This window comes from Botryllus schlosseri, chromosome 4 (assembly GCF_051294905.1).
Source record: "Botryllus schlosseri isolate E-star chromosome 4, Bs_hap1, whole genome shotgun sequence".
Lineage (NCBI taxonomy): Eukaryota > Metazoa > Chordata > Ascidiacea > Stolidobranchia > Styelidae > Botryllus > Botryllus schlosseri.
Window position 1 is genome coordinate 26,192,710 of NC_137239.1, and position 22,238 is coordinate 26,214,947.

Consider the following 22,238-nt stretch of genomic DNA (forward strand, 5'->3'; position numbering starts at 1 on the left):
ATGATACCTTACACAATAAATTTGAAGTGTACCTTTTTTCACAATTCACTTGGAAAAATTCGTCACGCATGACTGATTTTTCTCCAGCAATACCTTAAGCCCTTGTTTTAACCCCAAACGGCTAGGTTATTATCATGAAAAAAATATTCAAAATGAGTGTTTGGCTACGTACTTTCTGAAAATGTACTCCATTTACAGAGAAAGACTTATTTACAGTAAAATTCTAAAGTTTATGTTCTAAAAGATCATACGTTTCACGGTTGACTGAGCACAAAAATTGCACTTTTTCAAATCCCCATAAATCGTGCTGAATGGATTTCCACGAAACAACTTTCGTCCAGTTTGAAATTGATCTACGTTGCTTGGAAATTGCATTTGATGTTTATTTTGATTGATTTGATGTTCTGCCTTGGTTGATTTGAGCCGGAATTACCCCAGGGGCACTACAAATATGTAAAATCTTCAGATGTGGTCAATAACGAAGTACTTCCACTTTTTGAAGAGCTTGAAGTAGATTTTTACTACTTGCAGTTATGATTTTAGACTACTTCTACTTCTACTTGACAGTTTTCAGTTTCTTAGGCAAAAATAGGCATGGAAAACCTACTTACTTGTGAACCGCCACTTCTACTTCTACTTGAGTAGAATTTGTGGCGTCACTTCTACTTCTACTTGAGTAGCGACGGTGACTACTTTGACCACCTCTGAAAATCTTTGAACATATATTCAGTTACGGTATTTCACTCGGTTATGCTCACGATTTTGCACATAAATGTGATGCAAACTCATCCCAGAATTACTTTCTACTTTTCAAAATTCAATGCGCAAAAAGTAAAGACGTTTTCATAAACACTGCTCAAGTAGAAGTGGCAATCAGGCGAAACCTACTTGAGTACTTTGATTCGTTACTGACCAATGACCATATCTGGGTATTCCCACTACTTGAAAGATATTGTAATAAGACGGCGAATACAATACAGTCAAACACACAAAAGATTTACTAGATTGCATCTTAGGTGCATATCATATAATAGGATGACGTGTGTAACCAATTGGGGCTGGGTTGTATGCATATGAACAATGAACATGCCCCTCCTTAAAGTTTGTATTTTGAGTGATGCGGCATAAATGGTTTCAATAAACCACTGCTTTGTTTGACTGATCATGCCTGCAATGGATTGTCCTCAGAGTTGTGTAATATTTGAAAAAAATGCTGCCTATCTGACGGGTAGCCCAATGTGTTTGTGGAATACTTGCGTGGGTTTATAGCTAGTGTGACAGTGCGAGTGTAACTTACTGGCATGAAGTCATATCAACATAGATATTTCATCATAATGTAGTAATAAATCTTTCAGTTGTGTCAATATCATGTTGTGTCTATCATTCCAGGACACTTATATCTCAATCAGCATTTACGTTCTACGTTCTTTCGAGTCGTCTTTGTTTGTTGCCACATATTTAGCAGACAATATCAATAGCAGTAAGCCCCTACGTAGCTGTGAATGTGTGTTGTCTTTGCAATAATGTTTGTCACACATATTTGACTTTCATAATGCTGTGTAACGACAAATACCTTTACGGCGGTCTCGAGTGTTCCTGCTTACATATTATCAATTCTCCTTTCAACTGTTGCAGACCCTCGCAAAGGAAGCGATACAGGAAGTCATTCTCCGGCTGTAAGTTCATGTTTTTTATGTGGATCTTGTAATTTATAATCCGTCAGTGGGCGTCGGTGCTGACTGGCAGCCGCGCGGAAAAGGGGATGCCCGTTACTCGAATGCTGATCAGAAACGCTCTTTGTACTGTATGTGAATAGAACTTTATATATTTTCGTCATGTTTTTGCGGAATTATAGATTGACTCATGATGTACGTACATATACATACACACGATCCGTCCATATGCTTACCATGAGCACATGATGTGCATATGCTGTTGTACAAGGAAGGTGCAGAAATAGCCCTGTAGTCTTGCACCACCCTCCATATACTATTCCTGAAATGGTGAGCGCTAAGCAGAGAATCCACGGACACCAGTTTTAATGATCAGGTGTTTGGTCTGACTCGGCTTGGGATTGAAACCACGACCTACCGACCAAGAAGCCATTACGCTATCTTGTTGAACGACCATAAGGATGTGTCCTGCTAATTCTGTATGGGTCACAGTATGGCGTGATAGGCGTGATAGCCTAGGAATATGACTTTATAGTTAGTAATAATTTTGCCTAGAAAGTGTTTTAGTAGAAGTAGAAGTATATTAAACACATTTTCACCCGAGTAAGTAGCGCAAAACCTACTTGATAGCTCCTGAAAAATATACGTATTTCGTTACTGACGTCATCTGGTAGTCATTAATAATGAAATTATCTTAACAGGCTTTGCCTTGGGCGTATATTACTCTGGGGGTAAGATGCTCTAGTCACGATCACCGCTCATTGGTTAGCGCGAGATTGTTATCGCAGCGCCGTGGTATTTACTATTTCGCCTTGAGTCGTTCAATTACGAATACAGTAATATTCAGTATTGTCACTAGCCGTGTCCGGACGGGTAATCACATTATATCATACTTTATTCGGGAACAGGCCCATAGGCAATTAAAGTGCATCACTTCGATAATTTGAAGTATAATAATGTCACGCCCAGCATAGTATATCGGGTTCTTTGAAAAAACAAACAGTCTGGTTTCATGTATAGCAGAGTGTCATATATATCTCAGTGGTACTCAACCTTTCAGCTTGCCGGCCGGTGAACTTTAAGCGAATGTAAACCAACCCAGAATAAATGTACTCACCAGAAAAGTATGCAACGCAAAACAAGGATTTGGAACTGTAATTTAATGATATATTTGCTACCGTCTCTCTACAATTGAATGATATATTGATATTGTTATAAACCCGGATATATATGTGGCTGTAACTCGTCGGCTAATCGTCAGCAACTATGGTAGAGAATAGGAAAGAACATTGCATATCAATGATATATACATTTTTCTTTTCAACTCTCTGCTAGTTGCTGGCGATTAATCCCTGACGAGTGTCAGCCGAAAATATGCGGATTTCAATATGAATACAATATGCAATTATAGTAAGACGGTATCATATGTAGCATTAAATTACGGTTTCATTTCCTCTAGACCTGTGGAACTTCATATCATGTCAGAAAGCTTTCCAAATATCAAAATCAGTTAGTGTTTTATTACTATAATTAATGGACAAGCCTTTAACAGCTCACATTCTGTAACCGACAATAAAATTGAAGTAATATTTGGCGGACCAGCCGAAAAAATAGTTGGAAATCACGCTGATATCGCTTACAATATTTTTCGATTTCGAGTGCGAGATGTGATGAATACCGTACGGCGTACGGTATTTCAGCTGTCGCTTGTTTACAGTTCAACGTAGCGACCTATTTTCACAGATTTACTTCACCTACATGAAACATTGTGAATTTTGGTCAAATTTGAGAGCGCATAAGTCGCCTTTTGAAGCGCCGACGCCTATTTTTGTTTCCGCCAGTCAGTAAACCTGAAACCAAGACCATCGGAGTCACTGTTACGTCACAAGTAACGGAGACTATTATTCAATATGCTGTATAATGCAGAGATATAACGCATACATTAAACTGTTTACCGACCCGCAGGGCATAGATTTTCGGCGTTAGTGTTAGCTATATTCCACTCCATTGTGCACTGCTAGCATCATACTTTCGGAATATACGAAATCGACTTTGCATCTGTCTAGTTAACGATCGTTTCAGTTTTGAAATCGTGGTACTGTCACCAATTTTGTACAGTGGTCAGACTGTAATGCCGATTGCGCACTTTCAGTATGGTAACAGTGTGATGTTGCGTAATACTTTGCAAAATAATCTTCTTCCGAGTATACCAATGTACTGTGCAATGTGCATACGATTCTTTATCGCTTTACAATGACGGATACGGCCTTTTTTCTCCACGTAACCTTGGGATTACACACCCTATTATGAACCGGATATGTATCCGAAAATTAGTGGTTTCATTACGTTTCTGTGCTTATGATCGGAAAGGATGAAGAAAATATATTGTATAGCCAGAGACTTGTCGTATTCACCGGGCTGTATAGGCGACTTTTAGCAGGGTATGAGGCTGTAGTGTGTGGCGAAAGGTGATTAGCAAGTGATCGTTCAACAGTGTGTGTCGTTTGAGGCAGGAACAGACAGATATCCTAGTTTTGATGATGGAATTTCATCCCTTCAATAAAGATTTCTGGCTGGTTCTTGGTCAGATAACGCTAATTAATATCAGCGGATGCGTCTTTTATAATCTGGTTTGATCTAAGATGTAGGAGCTGCGGTGCAGAGTTGAACACCTAGAAAGTTTTAAGCATTTCCAAATTAGATTAGAATTAGAATGATGGCTACACATTATAACACAAATTAGATTGGAATTAGAATTGATTCACTTGGAAAAACTTGGATTAGATTAGAATTAGATTACCGGTATCTCGCTTTCATTAGTCTAATTAGACCACTAGAATTATCTTAGTTGTCCAAATCTGGCGAGGTGTGACGGATACAGATCTCATCGAAGTCACGCGAGTACTGGCGAGAGCAATAATTTTATTTTGAGATTCCGTGACGATAAGATCGCGGTGTTTAATTGGTCGGTGCGCTTCCGATCGGAGCGCCAATGTGCGATTAGCATTTCCAGATTTAGGCATTCCTATATATGACGTAAGATCCGAACATAGTCGGATTGTTAAGAATAGAAGGCGAACTGGGATTATTGGCAATATCGTATTTGCAGAGGTTGTCAGTAACGTATAGTAGTTCTACTATTTCGGAGTAACCAAGTAGGTTTTTTCATTATTTTTGCGTTGATTTGTCGAGTAGTTATGTGTATTAGACTACTACACCATTTCTACTTACCAGTTTTTAGGCAAAGCTAGGCCTAGAACCAAGGCTGTAACCAAGTTACAAGTCAATCTCACTTTTATCAAGTCGAGTCGTTTTCAATTCACCACCGAGTGAAGTCCGAGTCCAAGTCAGCTAGTAGATGGTCGAGTCCGAGTCATAGTGTTTTGACTCGAGTCCGAGTCCAAGTCATTATGTTCACTGTTCAGTTTTCAGTTCAATCCGGTTCAACCCACTTTTTTTTAAACTCTGTTCGTGTGATATAGAATGGCTTGCATTCATAATATCGTAATTTTCCTCAGTCCTAACAGTTTCTGGCCTTATTTTCCGAGTATCAGGACTGATAGACGAATTACCAATATGGTGACTTTACTATTCTTCGAAGATACAAAGAAATGTCTTTGCCGTCCTAGTCTCGAGTCATACGACTTGGTTCGAGTCGTGCACAATGACTCGAGTACAATTCGAGTCAACACAAAAATTTCGCACTATTAGGGTACGTTTCAGCGCAACATTCCGAAAAAAATGTCGCCAACGTTTTAGTGGTAAACAGCCTATGAAGCAACGTGTTATCGCTTCTCCGTCACATTTCAAACTTTGCAGGCTTTGATTTCTTATATTAGGATTATTTGCGACGATTTATATCAAATATAGCCGCAAGACTAATAGCGCTTTCGGTATACACCGCTCTCGTGTTTATGATCTTGGTTATCAGCGCGAGATCGTATTCGTTTTGCCGTACATTTTTCTCCATAGCGTTGTACTATTACGTCACCGACATTCTTCCCGTAATGAAGGCCTTGTCGTCTGCAATCCGGCGAGATGTTTCGAATTTTAGCCTACGGTATTTTTTCGGATAAACGGCCTTGAACGCGCGCCTCGTCTCGCGTAGCCTCGCATAAGATTTTGACGAAGCGTAAAGCGGAATCAAGCATGCAGAGACATAGGTTTTTTGGCTTTGTTTTGCGTTGGTTTTACGATCTACTGTCCGGAACGCTCGTATGGTAATTGCGAGGGATAGGTCGAGTTGTAGGCGGATATCAAGTCAGGGTTTTGCGAGAGATGTGTTGAGCAATATCGAGCGCTAAGCAGGACATATTTGGGATCGATCTTTAGTACGGTTGTGATTCTATTGGACATTTGAGAAATTAGATTAGAATTAGATTGCCAGTATTTCACTCTAATTAGTCTAGTAAGACAACTACAATTATCTAGTTGTATAAATCTGGTGATAATAGTGCATCATATTCCCTGTAAAGTACTTATTTCGACTTTCTGACAAAAATTTTTTGGTACGTAACGCTGATACGAAGCGATTCTTTGTAATGTCAAAACTGCACGGACGATTGAATGTGACAATCATGCAACGTATGCCGAAGTATTTTATTACAGCGCTATCGTTCTGTGTTTCGTAACTAAGACGCAGCAAGCTTATACTTGGAGAGACCTAGTCCACGGTTACAACCTTTACACCACAAATACTTCGCATGGTGGATCGATTTTGATCTGGCCGATACGGTTGTTGATATACAATGTTATCTCCAATTCTCTACTAGTTGCTGGTGATCACCCCTGACTAGTGTCAGTCGAAAATATTCGTGTTTATTTCAATATGAATTTGAATATACTATTCAAATGTATACTTGAGTGCTGTACCTCCAAGAAGCTGTTTAAATAAATACTTCCTCTGGTGCTGTAGTTCGTGACGTATTATTTATAGCCCAAATGCTCTGTTGATTAGTTATATTTACCCGAATATCTAGGCATGATTAGTAATCTGTCTGTTTGAGGCATAGATTTCCTTTCCACATCGCACGCAGATGCCGATTTTCTTACTTACAATGATGGCACAAGTGATGAAAACTAATCCCAAAAAGCCTCTGTACCTTCTAAAAAGCCAAAGATTAAAAAGTAAATAGTTTTTCTGAACAAACTATGAAGTGGAAGTAATAATAAGATAGAATCACTTGAGTAAGTGGTGCAAGCAGGCCAAACTCACTTGATCACTCCGATAAAGTAGAAGTAATTCGTTTCTAACTAGTGACCACATCTGTTTACGCGTTCTAGCCATTTGAGGGCATAAGTATGATGAATATTTCATAATATGAACAACAATGGTGACTTATTGTATTCTATTTTTTTTTAAACATCTGTAGTTCTGAAGGTTGCTTCTACGCACGATAGCCAAAGTAATCTTGAATTCGCGATTTCCCAGGCTCATACCCTAAGTACGCCCGTTGCGACCTTCAAGGAGTCCAGTCAAGTTCAACGCACCCCGAGCTTCTACGAGAGGTTGAAGCGATTCGAAAACGCTGAAAGAGTAGAGAGTTCGCGTTCGTCCACGCCGAATCGACGGAAATACTCGAACGAGTTTAATTCGCCTGGAATATCTCCCTATCAGAGTCCTGTCTATCTCCGGAATCAAGCTGGTGACCAGGAGACTCAGCCTGAACAGCGAACAATATCAGGTGAATTTTACTTGATTGTTTACGACTTCACGTCAATAGTGTAGTAAGCAAGTTTGGATAACCAGACAATTTTCAGCATTTCAGCATTTCAGATTATGATGATAGCTACACAGTTTTTCCCAGATTCCCAGCGCAGTCCTAACTTTTCATGGCGCGACTGTCTTTTGATGTATTAAACTGATAGGATGGATATAAATCAAGCCAACGAACGTATTTACATGGATTCTATATGCCATTGCCTTTGCGACCGCAGTTGAATAATCCAGATTGCTAAAGTATGAGCAGTTACGTACATCCTTGAAATACCTACATGGCAGCCATGCCGTACCGAAATCTAAAGCGTTTAGTCATATTTTGATCATTGTGAAACTTAATTCATTGAGTATATTTGCAGTATTTGATAAAGACGTGTTTTTGGCCTACCAAACATATATTAATAGTTATTTTCACCGCTCAAATATCACCATTGCAGTTATCTGTTTCCAGCATTTTTGAATGGAATATGCGTGAGTATTTGTCATGTCAACGTGGTGTCGTTACGGTGTTTCAACATGTAGGCGTTACTTTCATGTGAAATGATTACTTGTTGATAACGCCAAGGCGTGTACCGCGGCTGATCAAATACATATATATTATACATTCTGAAAAAACATGGATACAATGTCCTGTTATCTGACGGGTAAATAATTGATTACATGGTTTATGATTGCGGAGAACTTGCCGTATGTCAAGTAGATAACGATTTTCAACTGTTAATGACAATAATAAGTCCTGGAATTTATCGTGCTTAATAGAAGCTTCATGGCGTTGTTATTCCAGTCAGTTGCTTCCATTGTGATGTCATCCAGCGATATCTGATAGTTATCCGTATGGGGTACTTGAGTGTTACTTGGCAATGCGGTTATTGCAGGGGTGTCAAACTCAACTTGGGTTTGTTTGTTTGCTTGAGGTATTCATGGTGTTTGTCGACTACAATGGTCATTAACACCAGGCCAATTTTCATTATTTTGATTCCGTAGCTGCCGACTTGTAGCACGGCCCCCTTCTAGGCTTTTATAAGACACCGCTGTCACGGATGATATGGTGAGGAGGAGCCTAGATAAACATCCAATACTTAGGTAGGAATTCTGGACTCAACTTGGGTCGCGGGCCGGGTTCAAACCTTTTGATCGATTGCGGGCCGAACCAGTCAAATGGTTCCATCATGTCACTTCCAAACCATTGGTTTTTCTCTAGAATGATATTTATATCAATCCTATACATCATATAGTCTATATATGTTATCTTACGTAGCAATATCGTATCAATACTTCTATTCGCAAACAACGGAATTGGCAAAAATGCGATGATTGGCCCATTGAGTATGCAGTTATAAACTGCTAAAACATTGACTCTAACGAAGATATAAGTTGGCATGTTTCTCCGCTTATTCGTTACGCGGCGTTGCTCCCGCGTATATGCGTTTGAGGAATACTAGAGATTTAACTGTAAATGAAGACTTTGGGATGTGGTTCATTATTATGGCATATATATGGCATGGCGTTTTCATCTCTGCAAATAACTATTTCTGGTTAAATTGTGGCCAATGAACATGTTCGACATTTGCTGAGGTAATTCTTAAAATCTCAACTTTTATTGTAGATATGCTATATAATATCTAGACTCATATAGGTCTTAACCGTTTCCCATTTCTTCACGGGCCGTATGTTTGACACCCCTGCGCTATAGTATCAAAAGACAGCAGTCACGTCAGCTGGTCTATAGTTGGTGATTTGGTAAAGTCTACACTACATCGAGCGTAGATTTCCGCATATACAAACCTTATCCTAGTAAAACACGTAGGGTCGATATTTCAATAATTCAACGGCGATTAAAAGCCGATCGTGCAGGTACGGAGACACATTACGTCGCTAAATTTTGCTCGTCTCAGCGCTGTGTAATTCTGCGGTAAGAATTTCACTCGTAATGGCCACGCTTGTAATCTGTAATTTACACGTTTGCCCGCGTAAATTGTCGGCTTGTGCCCGCGTTAATTGAAGCACAGTTATGTATTGCAAAGCTCTAATTATAGTTGCGATTCTGGGCGGTTGTCGTATTGTCACGTCATCCGTTGAACTGAGTTTCTCAGACAGATATTTATCGCGTGTCATTGACACGAATATGAACCCCAAACATTTGGATTGTTGACATATATTGCGTCATTGTCTTGATATTCTGACTAATGCGATTGTGATAGTTGAAAAATCGCTGCCAATATGCTTCAAGAGATTATCGGAGGTACAGAACTTCAATAATCGGTTGAATTGTGTATTCGTATTGAAATAATCTCGCATATTTTCGGCTGACACTCGTCTGGGGCAGAGTTTGACATCTAGACGCATTTCAGCTTTTCCAAATTCGATTACAATTTGAGTTATAGCATAATGAACATTTCACAAATTTGATTAGATTAGTTTGCTGGCGTTTCGCTCTTGTTAGATCAGGTCACGGTAATCGTCAGCGACTAGTATTGAAAAGAATATTGTATACCAAGTTCGAGATAAAAATGCAGCCATATGCCACGGGCCACTTGGCGCTAATTCCAAAGCAGAAAACCCGCATCCGTCACACAAATCAAAAATCTTATTTTACGACGGAGTGACTTTACTTAACTAAACTTTTACAACATGTCTTAAATTCCTTTCTCGACTCGCAAACAATACAAATTCCTTACTGCTTTACTGCGGTGACCTTAATACTTAATATGATATTCGTTTCATGTTTTCCCGCTTCTTCCTGCCCTTTAGAAATGACCATCCCACTGTAGTACCGCTACATGGGTGAGATGTCCTTGGTGCAGAATGCATTATGCTATATTTTCGTCAAGTAGCAAATTATATTTTATTTGTGGGGTGTCGACCGGCGCCAAATCCTGAAAGTGTAGTAAAAATAAAGTGTATTTATGCTAGCACTATAACAAGAAGGATGCTGATATCCTGCTTGATATTAATTTACGATTGAATAGTATATTCGTAATGAAGTAAATATGAATACGAATATAGTATTCAATTTTACATTGAAGTTATATGTACCTCCAAGAAACTCTTGATATTAATTAATATCAGAGTTCGTGATCTGTTTCATACGAAACTGATTGTTTTTTGGTATTCGGCCAAATTTTAGAATTCAACAGTAATTGGTCATTTGAAATGGACTTGTAATTCGTCACGGTGCGATTTTATCTTTAACTACTTCGTCGCCTGTCGATTGTGACATTTATAAATCAATTATTTATCGATCTATCGTTGGACGGATAAACTGTTGGTGTTTGGGATGGCGCTTGTGGTGTTCTATACAGTGTTATCTTGAAACGAAATAGAATACATATAGTTGAGACTGATGCTGTAGTAAGTTGAAAATGATTATGCAGTCCATCTGCTCTCGCGGGGTTATCAGTTGTCTCGGAGCCCATCGATAACTTACCGTACGCCCCCGGCTGCCTATAGTTAGCAGAGATACCGGGTTGAACGTTAGGGAACCCATTACCTCAATCTAATAGCTCCAGTACTCATTCAAGTTAATAAACTGACCCAATTTGCTTCAATAAAAAGCATTAAGTCAAGTGATTCTCAATGCTGCGTCATGGTTCATATTCGGGTTTGCAGTTTAAAATTCGCGGCCAAAATCTTGGAATCCGTCCAAACGCAAATCCAAATCCTAATCCATCTGTGATCCCTTAAAAGTGCGTTCGAAGCGAGTCCGTAAACGGAATGAGTATGTAATTTAGGCGTGAAAGTATTCCTGGCATATTTCCAGGCAATTATCCCACCACAAAGTTTTGTAAATAGTCGCGCGCGATTGCGACCGTAGGGGCCGCGGAAAGTATCAAAGTAACGCTGTTGATTCTGTAAACATCAAAAACGGGCGTTTTTAAAAATCTTAGGTGTTTTTTGGAAGATTTGCGACAGCTGGGTCGAATTTCGATTTTCGGAGAAATTTTGATATGCGCCTAAAACGGCGTCTGTACATATGTATCTGCACTGTTGGTTGCATTTAGTATGTTATGGGCAGTAACTTCTGCTACAGTACAGATCGGACTAAGGTTATTCCGATTTCTCCGATTTCCGATTAAGCTTCCTATCATGATATGGCGCTTGTGGCGAGAAGAATGGTTTCGAATTTGGCAAATTTTTGTACAACATATACTTATATATAAGCTCTCAGATACTTAAACTATCATACTGTGTCGAACTTGTATTTGAAGACCAGCGTCCATTGTTCTGAGCTACTTTACGTGGTCACTCATGTAATCCATTCAAATCTAAGCACTCCTGGTCATGATATGTGTGGTTACTGGCTACTATCTTGGATTTGAAAGCAGATATTCCGCATAGAGACACGTTTGCTACCCCAGACATCCCGAATCCAGGTATTTGTGTTGATACCTTACATTACACCCCCGTATTGTTGAGTGATCGCCCTGTGTTTGTGACTCTCAGATGAATAATCCCTCGCGTATGGATTCGTAATGAGGTGGCATTGAATAATCCACGTTTCATTTCTTGTTTAACCGACAGTTTATTTCACTGACTGTGTCTGACGCGGTTTCGTAGATTTCCCGCTGATTAAGTCTATATAGTTGACTTTGTTACGTCATGTGTAATAATATGACACGCAGGTGTGTTGAACGCCCCGTAGACTACTTGTTACAAAGAAAAGTTAATGACGGTCAGATTTCGATGTTTGAACCCGAGCTGCTGCGTAGATGCGAATATCCGTAGAAAGTTTAGTCGCAGCGGGACAGATTACATAGGTATTTAGACGTTGCTTGGGATTAGACATTCGTATGATTACGTGAGTTATCTCCATATATCGTGTGGTATAGTCTTCTGTAACTGGCGCTTGAGGATTTTTTTTTGACAATTAATTATGCGGTAGCTCATAGATGCATGTAATAGTAGATGGATACTGGATAGTCAACTCTCAGAATATGCGTGCCAGTGGCCAAGTGCCTATGCATCAGCAAACAGCCTTGAAATTAGTACAGTCCGACTGAATAATTTCAGGCTCTTGATCTATAGTCCAACTGTGAAGGGCTACACTCGTGGAAATGCATTCTCGAATGCCTAGGCTAACCTGATGTTAAGCAGAACAGTAGAATGTTGTATAATTTGGAGTACTTTCTCACCGGATCCTATCAGGACTGAATTGCCCCGCACTTTCTCTTTTTTCCTGCTACAAGCTAGAGGTCATACCATCACTGCACCCTAGCTACCGTATGTAGATGGTAGATTACAGCGTGAATTATTATGGAACGTTAGTTTAGTATTAGATTGTGAATTCCACCGGCAGACTTGAACAAATTACTTGATTTTCAAAAAGCGCTACTTGAACTAAGACTAGAACTACTCACTTTTAAAAACTCACAACTACTGCTATAGACAGGGTTGCCATCGACATGGACCCAAAAATAAGGACAGTCGAAAAATTATATTAGCATGAAAAAGCGTTTTTGTACATACTTTGTATTTATACGCGCCGGGGCATATCGAATTCCGTACTTTTCGCCAGAAACAATCTGCTTCAGCAACTCTTTGTTATTAGAAAGTGCTTCCTGGTTCTCACGACAGCTCAGGTCTAGGTTTACCTTTACTCAGGGCCGAAACAGCACTTCGTCAGCCTTCCCCCCAAAAAAACATTAGTCTTTGCCCCCCCCCATAGGGTGATAAATTAAACTTCTTGGCCTCGTTGTGATTAGAGGTGTCAATCAAGACGGAAAAGGCCGTACACCAAGTTTAGACAAAATCTTTTTTTGACATATGGAGCAAGAACTCCTATGACAATGCTTATAGTCTTGGTCTTGGCCGAAAAAAAAGTTATTTGCGATGTTGGAAGCGAGGAGTATTGCTTTGAACAATTGCGATGTACAATCGTTGGCGAGGAATGATTGCTGGTGTTTGACAATATGGAATGCCCAGGTACCCTCGTGCAGCATCTGCCTTGTAGTCTGTGGTCGTTAGTGCTGATCGACTTGTGGAAAAAGTATACATCGACTGGCTCAAATTGATCATTATGACACACTTCTTTTGTTTTGGGGTACCAATGTGAGTTGAAATAGCGGTCTCTCCTATGGCCTCCAGGTTAATGCCACATTTGCAGATATTGCAATGTGCGAAACACTCGCCCTTCAAGCTTCGTTAGATACCTTTGAATTCTCTCTCATAATCGTCACGAAAAACGTTTTTACGCCTGCTCATTTTAACTAGTCAGATTTCGCCTTACTATTAGCTAAAACTATATGCGCAAGTGCAACATAATTTAGATACATTTATCAATGATTTATAGCTTTAACCGTTTAACTAATGTGTCGACTGCACTGCGCCTTTTTTCACTACGCAATAAATGCTGCCTTCCACACAGCTTGAGCTTATACTGCTGTAGACCAAACAGCAGGAACCTGCTACTGCTGTTTAACGTTAAAATGACGTCCGCTGCGGTAGCTTGGTACAGACGAAACTGCTATACCATCACTCGCTGCCCTATAGGGGTGCCTTTATTTTGTACATGCAAGCTAATGAAAAGCTAATGCAGCTAATTAAGCTAAGGAAAAGCTAATTAAGCTAATGAAAGGCTAATTAAGCTAATGAAAAGCTAAGTAAGCTAATGAAAAGCTAATGAAAAGCTAATTAAGCTAATGAAAAAGTAAGCTAATGAAAAGTAAGCTAATGAAAAGCTAATGAAGCTAATTAAGCTAATGAAAAGCTAAGTAAGCTAATGAAAAGCTAATGAAAAGCTAATTAAGCTAATGAAAAAGTAAGCTAATGAAAAGTAAGCTAATGAAAAGCTAATGAAGCTAATTAAGCTAATGAAAAGCTAATGAAAAGCTAATGAAAAGCTAAGTAAGCTAATGAAAAGCTAATGAAAAGCTAATTAAGCTAATGAAAAAGTAAGCTAATGAAAAGTAAGCTAACGAAAAGCTAATGAAACCAGCTAATGTAAAAATGAAGCCAATGAAGCAAGGAAGTAAGTCCAGATTAGTATTTTGCTCATATGATTCTGGATGTATCAAATCCGAAATTTTAAATCCAAGTTTAGAATCTGGATATTCGATTCTCAATAGGGATTTTTGAATTATGATTGCAATAGTGCCAATTCAGACCTAACTGCACCCTGCAAACCGGAAGATTTGACGGCACCGACAGGTTTGTTTTTGGGTGTTCATGGTGTGTCTCGACTACTATGGTCATGGTCATGGTCATTTACACCAGGCAATTTTCTACATTTTTATTCCGTAGCGGCCGACTTGTACAACGGCCCACATTCTTGGCTTTTATAAGACACCGCTTACACGGATGAGATGGCACCTAGGTCCTAGGTAGGAATTCTGGAGCCGACCTCGGTCGGACTCGAACCCACAACCCATTGGTGTTGCAGCTGTGGATTATACCACTACGTTATCTCGCCACTACATACAGCGGTGATCTCTGACGAAGTTTTTCTGCCTACTCGGTGCTAAAGTGCCAGCATGCCTAACATGATAATGTGGCCGGTTATGTTTGCAAACTGAATTTGATAGCGTGAACGAACATGAACATTGAACATCAACGACGTTTCAAAGGGAGTTCATTTCTTGATGGTAATTAGTTAGGAAGGCAAGGAGGATTTGAAAACAGCATTGTCTCACAAGCTCCAGCATGCCTGCTATCAATCAACGCATCATACAAAACTGGATTAACCCGTTTCGGAACGCGATATGTCTGGTAAACCGAATTCGCGAGGATATTGGTTGCGGGCTTGACAGTAATTTTTATTTTACAAATAAACTTCACATCATGATCGACAGATTATAATTTAGATTATTGATCGTTTTCTTTAGAACTGAATCATTCTGCGCATAATTTCAAAATTGGGAAGACTTCTTTTTCGTTACCTTTGCGAAACCTAAATGACGTACTAGTGAGACATCGGCACCATTGTCATCCTGATAATGAGCAATGAGTAAACTAAAGTTGAAAACGTCCGGATATGTACTACTTTGTAATTGCATATATTTGCTGCGCTGAATTGGGATATTCACGTATCATTTCTGCTCTATAATATTTCACAGGGAGGGGCAAGGTATAGCCTATCGACTAGCGAGTCGTAACGCATTCACGCTCGTGATCTTTTATTATAATATCCGACAAGAATAATGCTTAACTAGCGCGGAATATACTTGACTAGTTCCGCTTTAGTTCGCTTGAATATAGCCTATTCACAGCTCCGCAGCTGCAAAACGAATTGGTTGGGGATTCGAATCAGGCCCAAGTCGGTTCCAGTATTCCTACCCAAGTGTTTCTGGTTTAGGGTGTGGGCTTGTACTGCTCGTACGATCCGCGTAGACGGTGTCTTGCAAAGGCCCCGACCCATAATAGTCGGTGGATCAGGAACCGTAATAACGAATACCAGCCTGGTGTAAAATGACCAATGACCATCCTATAGTTGTAGAAACACCATTAATACCAACCTACTACGTTAGTGTGACCACTGATAAGTGTGACTAACTGTCTCTAACATTAATTTTGTAATTCACATATCGATACATTTGTACGTGTACTTGAGGTAGAGTTGCAACGTCACCACGTCACCACAGAGTTAACATGTGTTTATCAAAGAACCTGATTGTGACGTCCCCTCGCTTCAGAAATTGTGCAAAATTTGCAACTTTCCCCGCGCGGCAGCGCTCGTAGCAATCCCATTGGGGTCATCATTTGAGGTAGCGAAGGACAGTGGAAAGGATAGCAATTCTCATTGTTTTTTCCGCAACAACGTTGCGTTTTCGTCTTGGATTATGTCTCATCCTTGTACTGTTTGCGGACTTGATTGTTTAAAGTCCGACGAGTACGTCGAATGCTACGAATGCAACAGATACTCTCACTGTTCTTGTGCGAAGATCGGTAGCTTCAATGAGCGGAAAATCCAGATTTTCATATGTCGTTGTTGCATATTCTTCGAAGGTGAATTCAATTATGAGTGGGCATTGCAACATATTAGAGCAAATCCGGAACATTGTACAGCTATAAAACGGATTCTTCGTTTGTATAAAGTACTCGAGCCTGATCGGAGCATGCCAAATGAGGCAGCAGTAGTGGATGAGGTTTCACTTATGATTTTGAAGCAGTTTCATTATATCATCACCACGGATCACACGGCCTTGCGAGTTGATGGCGATGGGAATTGTTTTTACCGCGCAATGTCGCTTGCCTTATACGGCACTGCGAAACACCACTTGCGCTTGAGGCTTCTGACCGCGCTCGAAATTATTGAGCATCCGAAATATTATGACGAAGACGCAGAGGGATTTGTTGACCTTATAGCTGACGTTAGAATTGTGTCATCGCCTTATGCCAGTCTGGTACAAAAAGCAAGCATTCCGGGGCATTGGTCCGAGATGATGCATATTTACGCATTGAGTGCCGCCCTTGGCTCCGCGATTCGCTCATATTATCCGTCAACATTGGCAAATGAATACCTGACAGAACCGTTCACGCGCAAATGTTGCGGCCGGGGTGTGTCGAAATTTGCCATACCAGTTGCGACTCTGATGTGGACACAAACTACCGTGCCCACGACAAGCAATCCATTTCGACCGAATCACTTCGTGCCAATCATCAAAATCACCGATCTGATTTCAAGTGATCCAAATAGTTTATGCGAATCAAAACTGAAATCGGAGGATCAGAAAAGCGACATTGATAAGCCGAATGTACGCGAAAAAGACGACATTGACAAGCCGAATATACGCGAACAAGACGACTTCAAAACGTTTCATAAGAGCGAACTTGGCGATGTGAATGCTAATAAACAACAGCATTCGCTCCTAGAAAGCAGTATCCTAAGTGAAGATTCGCCTATTGACCAAATGAATGGGGAACAGATGAATTCTGAAATAGGAGAAGTTGCTGACGGAGACAAAACCAAATCAGTTCTACCTAACCTGAACAATGAGCTGAACAATGAAACGAAGCTGCCCTTTAACGAGTTTTTGAAAATTGAGGATGTGGTGAAAAAAATTATGGATTGTAAAAACGCCCTTTCGAAGATTCCTCCAGGACGGAAAGACAATTGTTACATTATCGTTGATTTTAAAACAAACATACTTCGAAAGGCTGCTAAAATTCATCGCATATTTTATGATGACATGGGAGCTTGGACGAAAACCAAGCAAACATATTCATATTACTTGAAGACCGAGGACCGACTCAGGTATGTATACAAGCCGCGGTGCCACAGGGGTGCTATTTGTACCCTAAAAATGAAGGAGTACTTGCCGTTATCACCGCAGCCTTCTCCAGGTGACGTACTCATGGTTGGGCGATACTACGCTAAATCAAAGAACAACCCTGGTTACGAAAAACGTATAAGCTGGATTGAAAGCGGACCATCGGATCCATGTAATGTGTGTATCGTGGAGTACAAGGGTATATCTGGGGACTGCAGTCCACACGGAAACAGCTCTGTGAACTTTCAAAATTACATCCGCACTCCGCCCAGCACTATTGAGAAGATAAAGGAAAAGGTTACATACGGGACAGGAAAGCGAGTTTACGTTGATCTTCAAAATGATTCCGAAAGTATTTCGCAAATGCCTCGGAATATAAGTCAGATCCACCACACTAAGCACCGGGAAAAAGTAAGCAAAGAAGGGCACAGTAGCCTGTCGCGAGACTGTTATGCAGACGAACTTTTGGATGTCATAAACATGATGCACACGGAAAAATTTGTGAGAAGAGTCATCCATTCTCCAGCAAAAGCATCCAGCATAATTGTATACACCGATGATCAAATAACAGATCTTAAAAAGATGTGTTGTACTGGAAAAACTGTACTTGGAATTGACAAGACATACAACCTAGGCAATGTGTACGCTACTGTAGCAGTTTTCAAAAACGTGAAGATGATTAGCACCAGAACGCAGGAAAATCCGATTTTCATTGGTCCCATATATCTCCACCATAGGTCAGATAGAGGGACATTTAACGACTTCTTCAGTCATCTTAGCTCCGTTATAGGAGGTACTTTCGATCACCTTGTCGTGGGGACAGACGACGAAATTGCACTACACTCAGCAATAGAAAATTCGTTCAAAAACTGCAAGCACGTTCTCTGTGTCAATCATTTAAAGACAAATTTGGTCGACAAACTTCAGCACGGCATCGGTGCAAGCAAGCATTTGAGAAAAAGTCTGGTGAATCAAGTCTTCAATCTGTTGGATAGCAAGGACGAAATTGAATTTAATCGAAGAGAAGAAGACCTACTCACTAGGTGCCATAGCATATGCCCAATGCTGGTCACATACTTACAAAATAGATTGCTACCGTTGTTGCGAAAAAAGGTCTGGCAAATGCGTAGCTTTGTCGGCGCCGAGCACAAATGGTTCACCAATAACAACTGCGAGAGCATGAACCATGTTCTCAAGCGATTGACAGATTGGAAAAAGAAAAAGTTACCAGATCTAATTAATCTACTCAAATCAGCGATCACTTCACAATACTTGGATGTACGAAAGAGTATCACAGGCCGTGGTACTTTTACCCTTGCTGAGAATTGTAAAAAGTATTTGGTATCTCCTTGGGATTGGGACGACATGCCAAAAGACGAGCAAGACCGTTCATTTCAGCAGTTAATGAATTTTCCCGCCCCGACAGCCTGTAAGCTGCCTAAATCATTATCACTCTCCACTGATGGGCAATTGATGGCGCATAATCCTTCGAAACGAAGTGGCAGCAAGCCAGGAGGAACTAAATGCAAAAGAAAAGTTCGTTGAGCTGTAACTAAAGAAAATCAAGTTCATAAATGCACTGTACATTTGCAGCAATTGTGCCTATACTGCCAGCATGAACAATTGAACATATACAACATGTACAACATTTTCTGTCTGCAAGTACTGAAATCCCTGTCCATATTGGCGTATTTCCTTTCGTTGTCGTAATTTTCTGCAAGTGAATGCTCAGTTTCGTTTTATATGTTGCTATATTTTTCAATACAGTGTTACGCTTGCTCGTGTTTCAAAACTGAAAATTATCACCCAATGACATGAACAGCAAGGATGAGATGGCGTATTTCGGTTTCTCCCTAATGTGAGGTTGCCTCAACGCACCGGTGATCCGCTAAATGAGTTGACAGATTTTTTCACGACGGATTCCTTTTCTGTCGTTATCGTACCTTTTTAACCAGACTGGATATCGGCACTGATGTTACGCGCCTGCGGCTATGGGTTGTCGGGACAGCTATCGTTTGGTAGAGTACAGGTTTAACCAGAGCAAACAGTTCGCAGGAGAGAAAAAGTTCTATAACTGGTCTAGTTAAGCAATGTAGGGTCAATATATTTTGTAAAGAGAAAGCTACGTTTTCATTGGCACAATGTTCAACCTAAAATCGGCGATGTGTAGTGGTTCCAAATATAATAATTTTCATAGTCATTGGGAACGATAAAGTAGCAACATTTTCATAGTCGTAAATGAGTATATCACGAGTATTTTCAATAATATCGCGAGATAGTACTCGCAGCATAGTTTATTTATAAACGAGGCTGGCATTGATGTCGGTTAATAATTATTATTTCAAAGATACCAATTCAGCGTCAATCAACAAACGCACACATTTAGCAATTGCAATCAGCGAAGTTTTTCGATGCGTGGTGTTCAATTAGCTTCCTTGTTACATTAGCTTCATTAGTTTTTCATTACCTTGTTTCATTAGATTTTGATTAGCTTACTTTTCATTACCTTAATTGCTTTTAATTAGCTTCATTAGCTTTTCATTAGCTTACTTTTCATTAGCTTACTTTTTCATTAGCGTAATTAGCTTTTCATTAGCTTAATTAGCTTAATTAGCTTTTCATTAGCTTACTTTTCATTAGCTTACTTTTTCATTAGCTTAATTAGCTTTTCATTAGCTTAATTAGCTTCATTAGCTTTTCATTAGCTTACTTTTCATTAGCTTACTTTTTCATTAGCTTAATTAGCTTTTCATTAGCTTACTTAGCTTTTCATTAGCTTAATTAGCTTCATTAGCTTTTCATTAGCTTACTTTTCATTAGCTTACTTTTTCATTAGCTTAATTAGCTTTCAATTAGCTTTTCATTAGCTTACTTAGCTTTTCATTAGCTTAATTAGCTTTTCATTAGCTTTTCATTAGCTTAATTAGCTTCATTAGCTTTTCATTAGCTTACTTTTCATTAGCTTACTTTTTCATTAGCTTAATTAGCTTTTCATTAGCTTTTCATTAGCTTACTTAGCTTTTCATTAGCTTAATTAGCCTTTCATTAGCTTAATTAGCTTTTCCTTAGCTTAATTAGCTGCATTAGCTTTTCATTAGCTTGCATGTACAAAATAAAGGCACCCCCCTATAGCTATCTCACCACTTGGAAGTCAAATCTCGTGGTGTGTATGTCACGAGAGATCCCTTCATTTATGATGTCATGAAATCTCGACGCAAAAGCATAATTTGAGAATATTATGCAACACAGATACCAGAGGAAAACGATCGAAGTTCTGTAGTGGATGAAAATAAGACAAAATAAGGACGCAAGTCTAAAATAAGGACATTTCTTAGAAATAAGGACAGTTGAGTTTTCTAAGACGTGACCCTTCAAATTAAGGACAAATCTTAGAAATAAGGACGGTATGGCAACCCTGGCTATAGAACTAGAACTAACGACCTTTAAAAACCCGCAACATCACACAACAGAACGCCGGTAACACGATTCACGCCAAACGACGACACCCGGTTTCTAGTCGTTCTAGTTGTTATATTTTAAATGAGGAACTAGAACTACCAAAAAACTAGTAGTTAGTTGTCAGTGAACTAAGTAAATTATTAGTTTGTACAAGTCTGCCAAGGGGTCGTAAACTCATAATTGGCGTTGTGTGCTCGCTCTGAACTGACAGTGTGGATATTTCCCATTAAGGATAGTTTTGCCGACCATTTCCATTGCCAATAAATATTTCATCAATCTAGCTTTAACTGAAAGCATAGATATCTCGCACTTTTAAAAGAAGTTGACTTGCTCCGCTGCTTTTGCCAGTGTTTCATTCATCAGTTAGACATTTGATAAACTTGAGAATGCGTCTCCGAATTCTAGGTTACACGAAGAGTTGATATTTTATGTTCATTTGTCTCGGTAACCCCATTTGATAGATCACAGATTGTTATTTCAATCCAGGCTTTGTTAGATAATTCATCGGTTCTATTACCGCTACGATCTATAGGTCGCAGGGTCTGTGTGATTTATGTTTTGACTGTTTAGATACGACCGCATAATGCGATATCCAGCTTTCTCTGTACTAATGATAACACGAATGTCACAATTATAACGGTGTGTTATTATTGTTCATGGTTTACCATACGATATGGATTTTGTCAGACAATACTTTGTGTCTTAGCTCTGGCGTGCTCACTGCGTTACACCTTTGGGATGCGATGCGTACCCTCTAGGCTTCAATTTGTTTGTTATTATTCTAGCGATTATCTAGGGTCGGTTTATAGTGCGAGGGTAGCAAACGTGCGGGCTCATCTGTAGGATCAGAGTTGGACACCTTGAAAATTTTCAGCCTTTCCTTATTAGATTAGAATTAGAGTTACAGATATCCAGTTTTAAAAAAATTAGATTAGAATTAGAATTACTGAATTTAAGACAACTTGGAAACTGAGTCTAAGCAGAATTGTCTAGTTGCCGAGTGTGTGTGGGATATTTCCATCGCTGAAACGTTAGTTTTGTAACGTCATATGTGATGCACTTGTATGGATAAGAAATGAATTCGTTTGTCGATACTCAACGTAATATATAGGTAGGCCGTATCGTTTTAGAATGAAAAGTGATTAATGCGCGCATTCCGCTACATGTCACTGCAGAGAAACC

The 22,238-nt window shown here is 39.6% G+C and overlaps 1 protein-coding gene across 3 annotated transcripts in view; it reads left to right on the forward strand.

Annotated features, from left to right (window-relative positions):
* Window positions 1-22,238, forward strand: part of LOC145437615 (uncharacterized) — a 73,558-nt gene that overhangs the window by 1,708 nt on the left and 49,612 nt on the right. For all 3 annotated transcript variants that reach the window (XM_080314886.1, XM_080314887.1, XM_080314888.1), the window contains exons 3-4: window positions 1,636-1,676; window positions 7,105-7,357. In XM_080314886.1, the coding sequence (XP_080171012.1) occupies window positions 1,636-1,676; window positions 7,105-7,357 (294 nt within the window). The remainder of the gene's footprint in view (window positions 1-1,635; window positions 1,677-7,104; window positions 7,358-22,238) is intronic.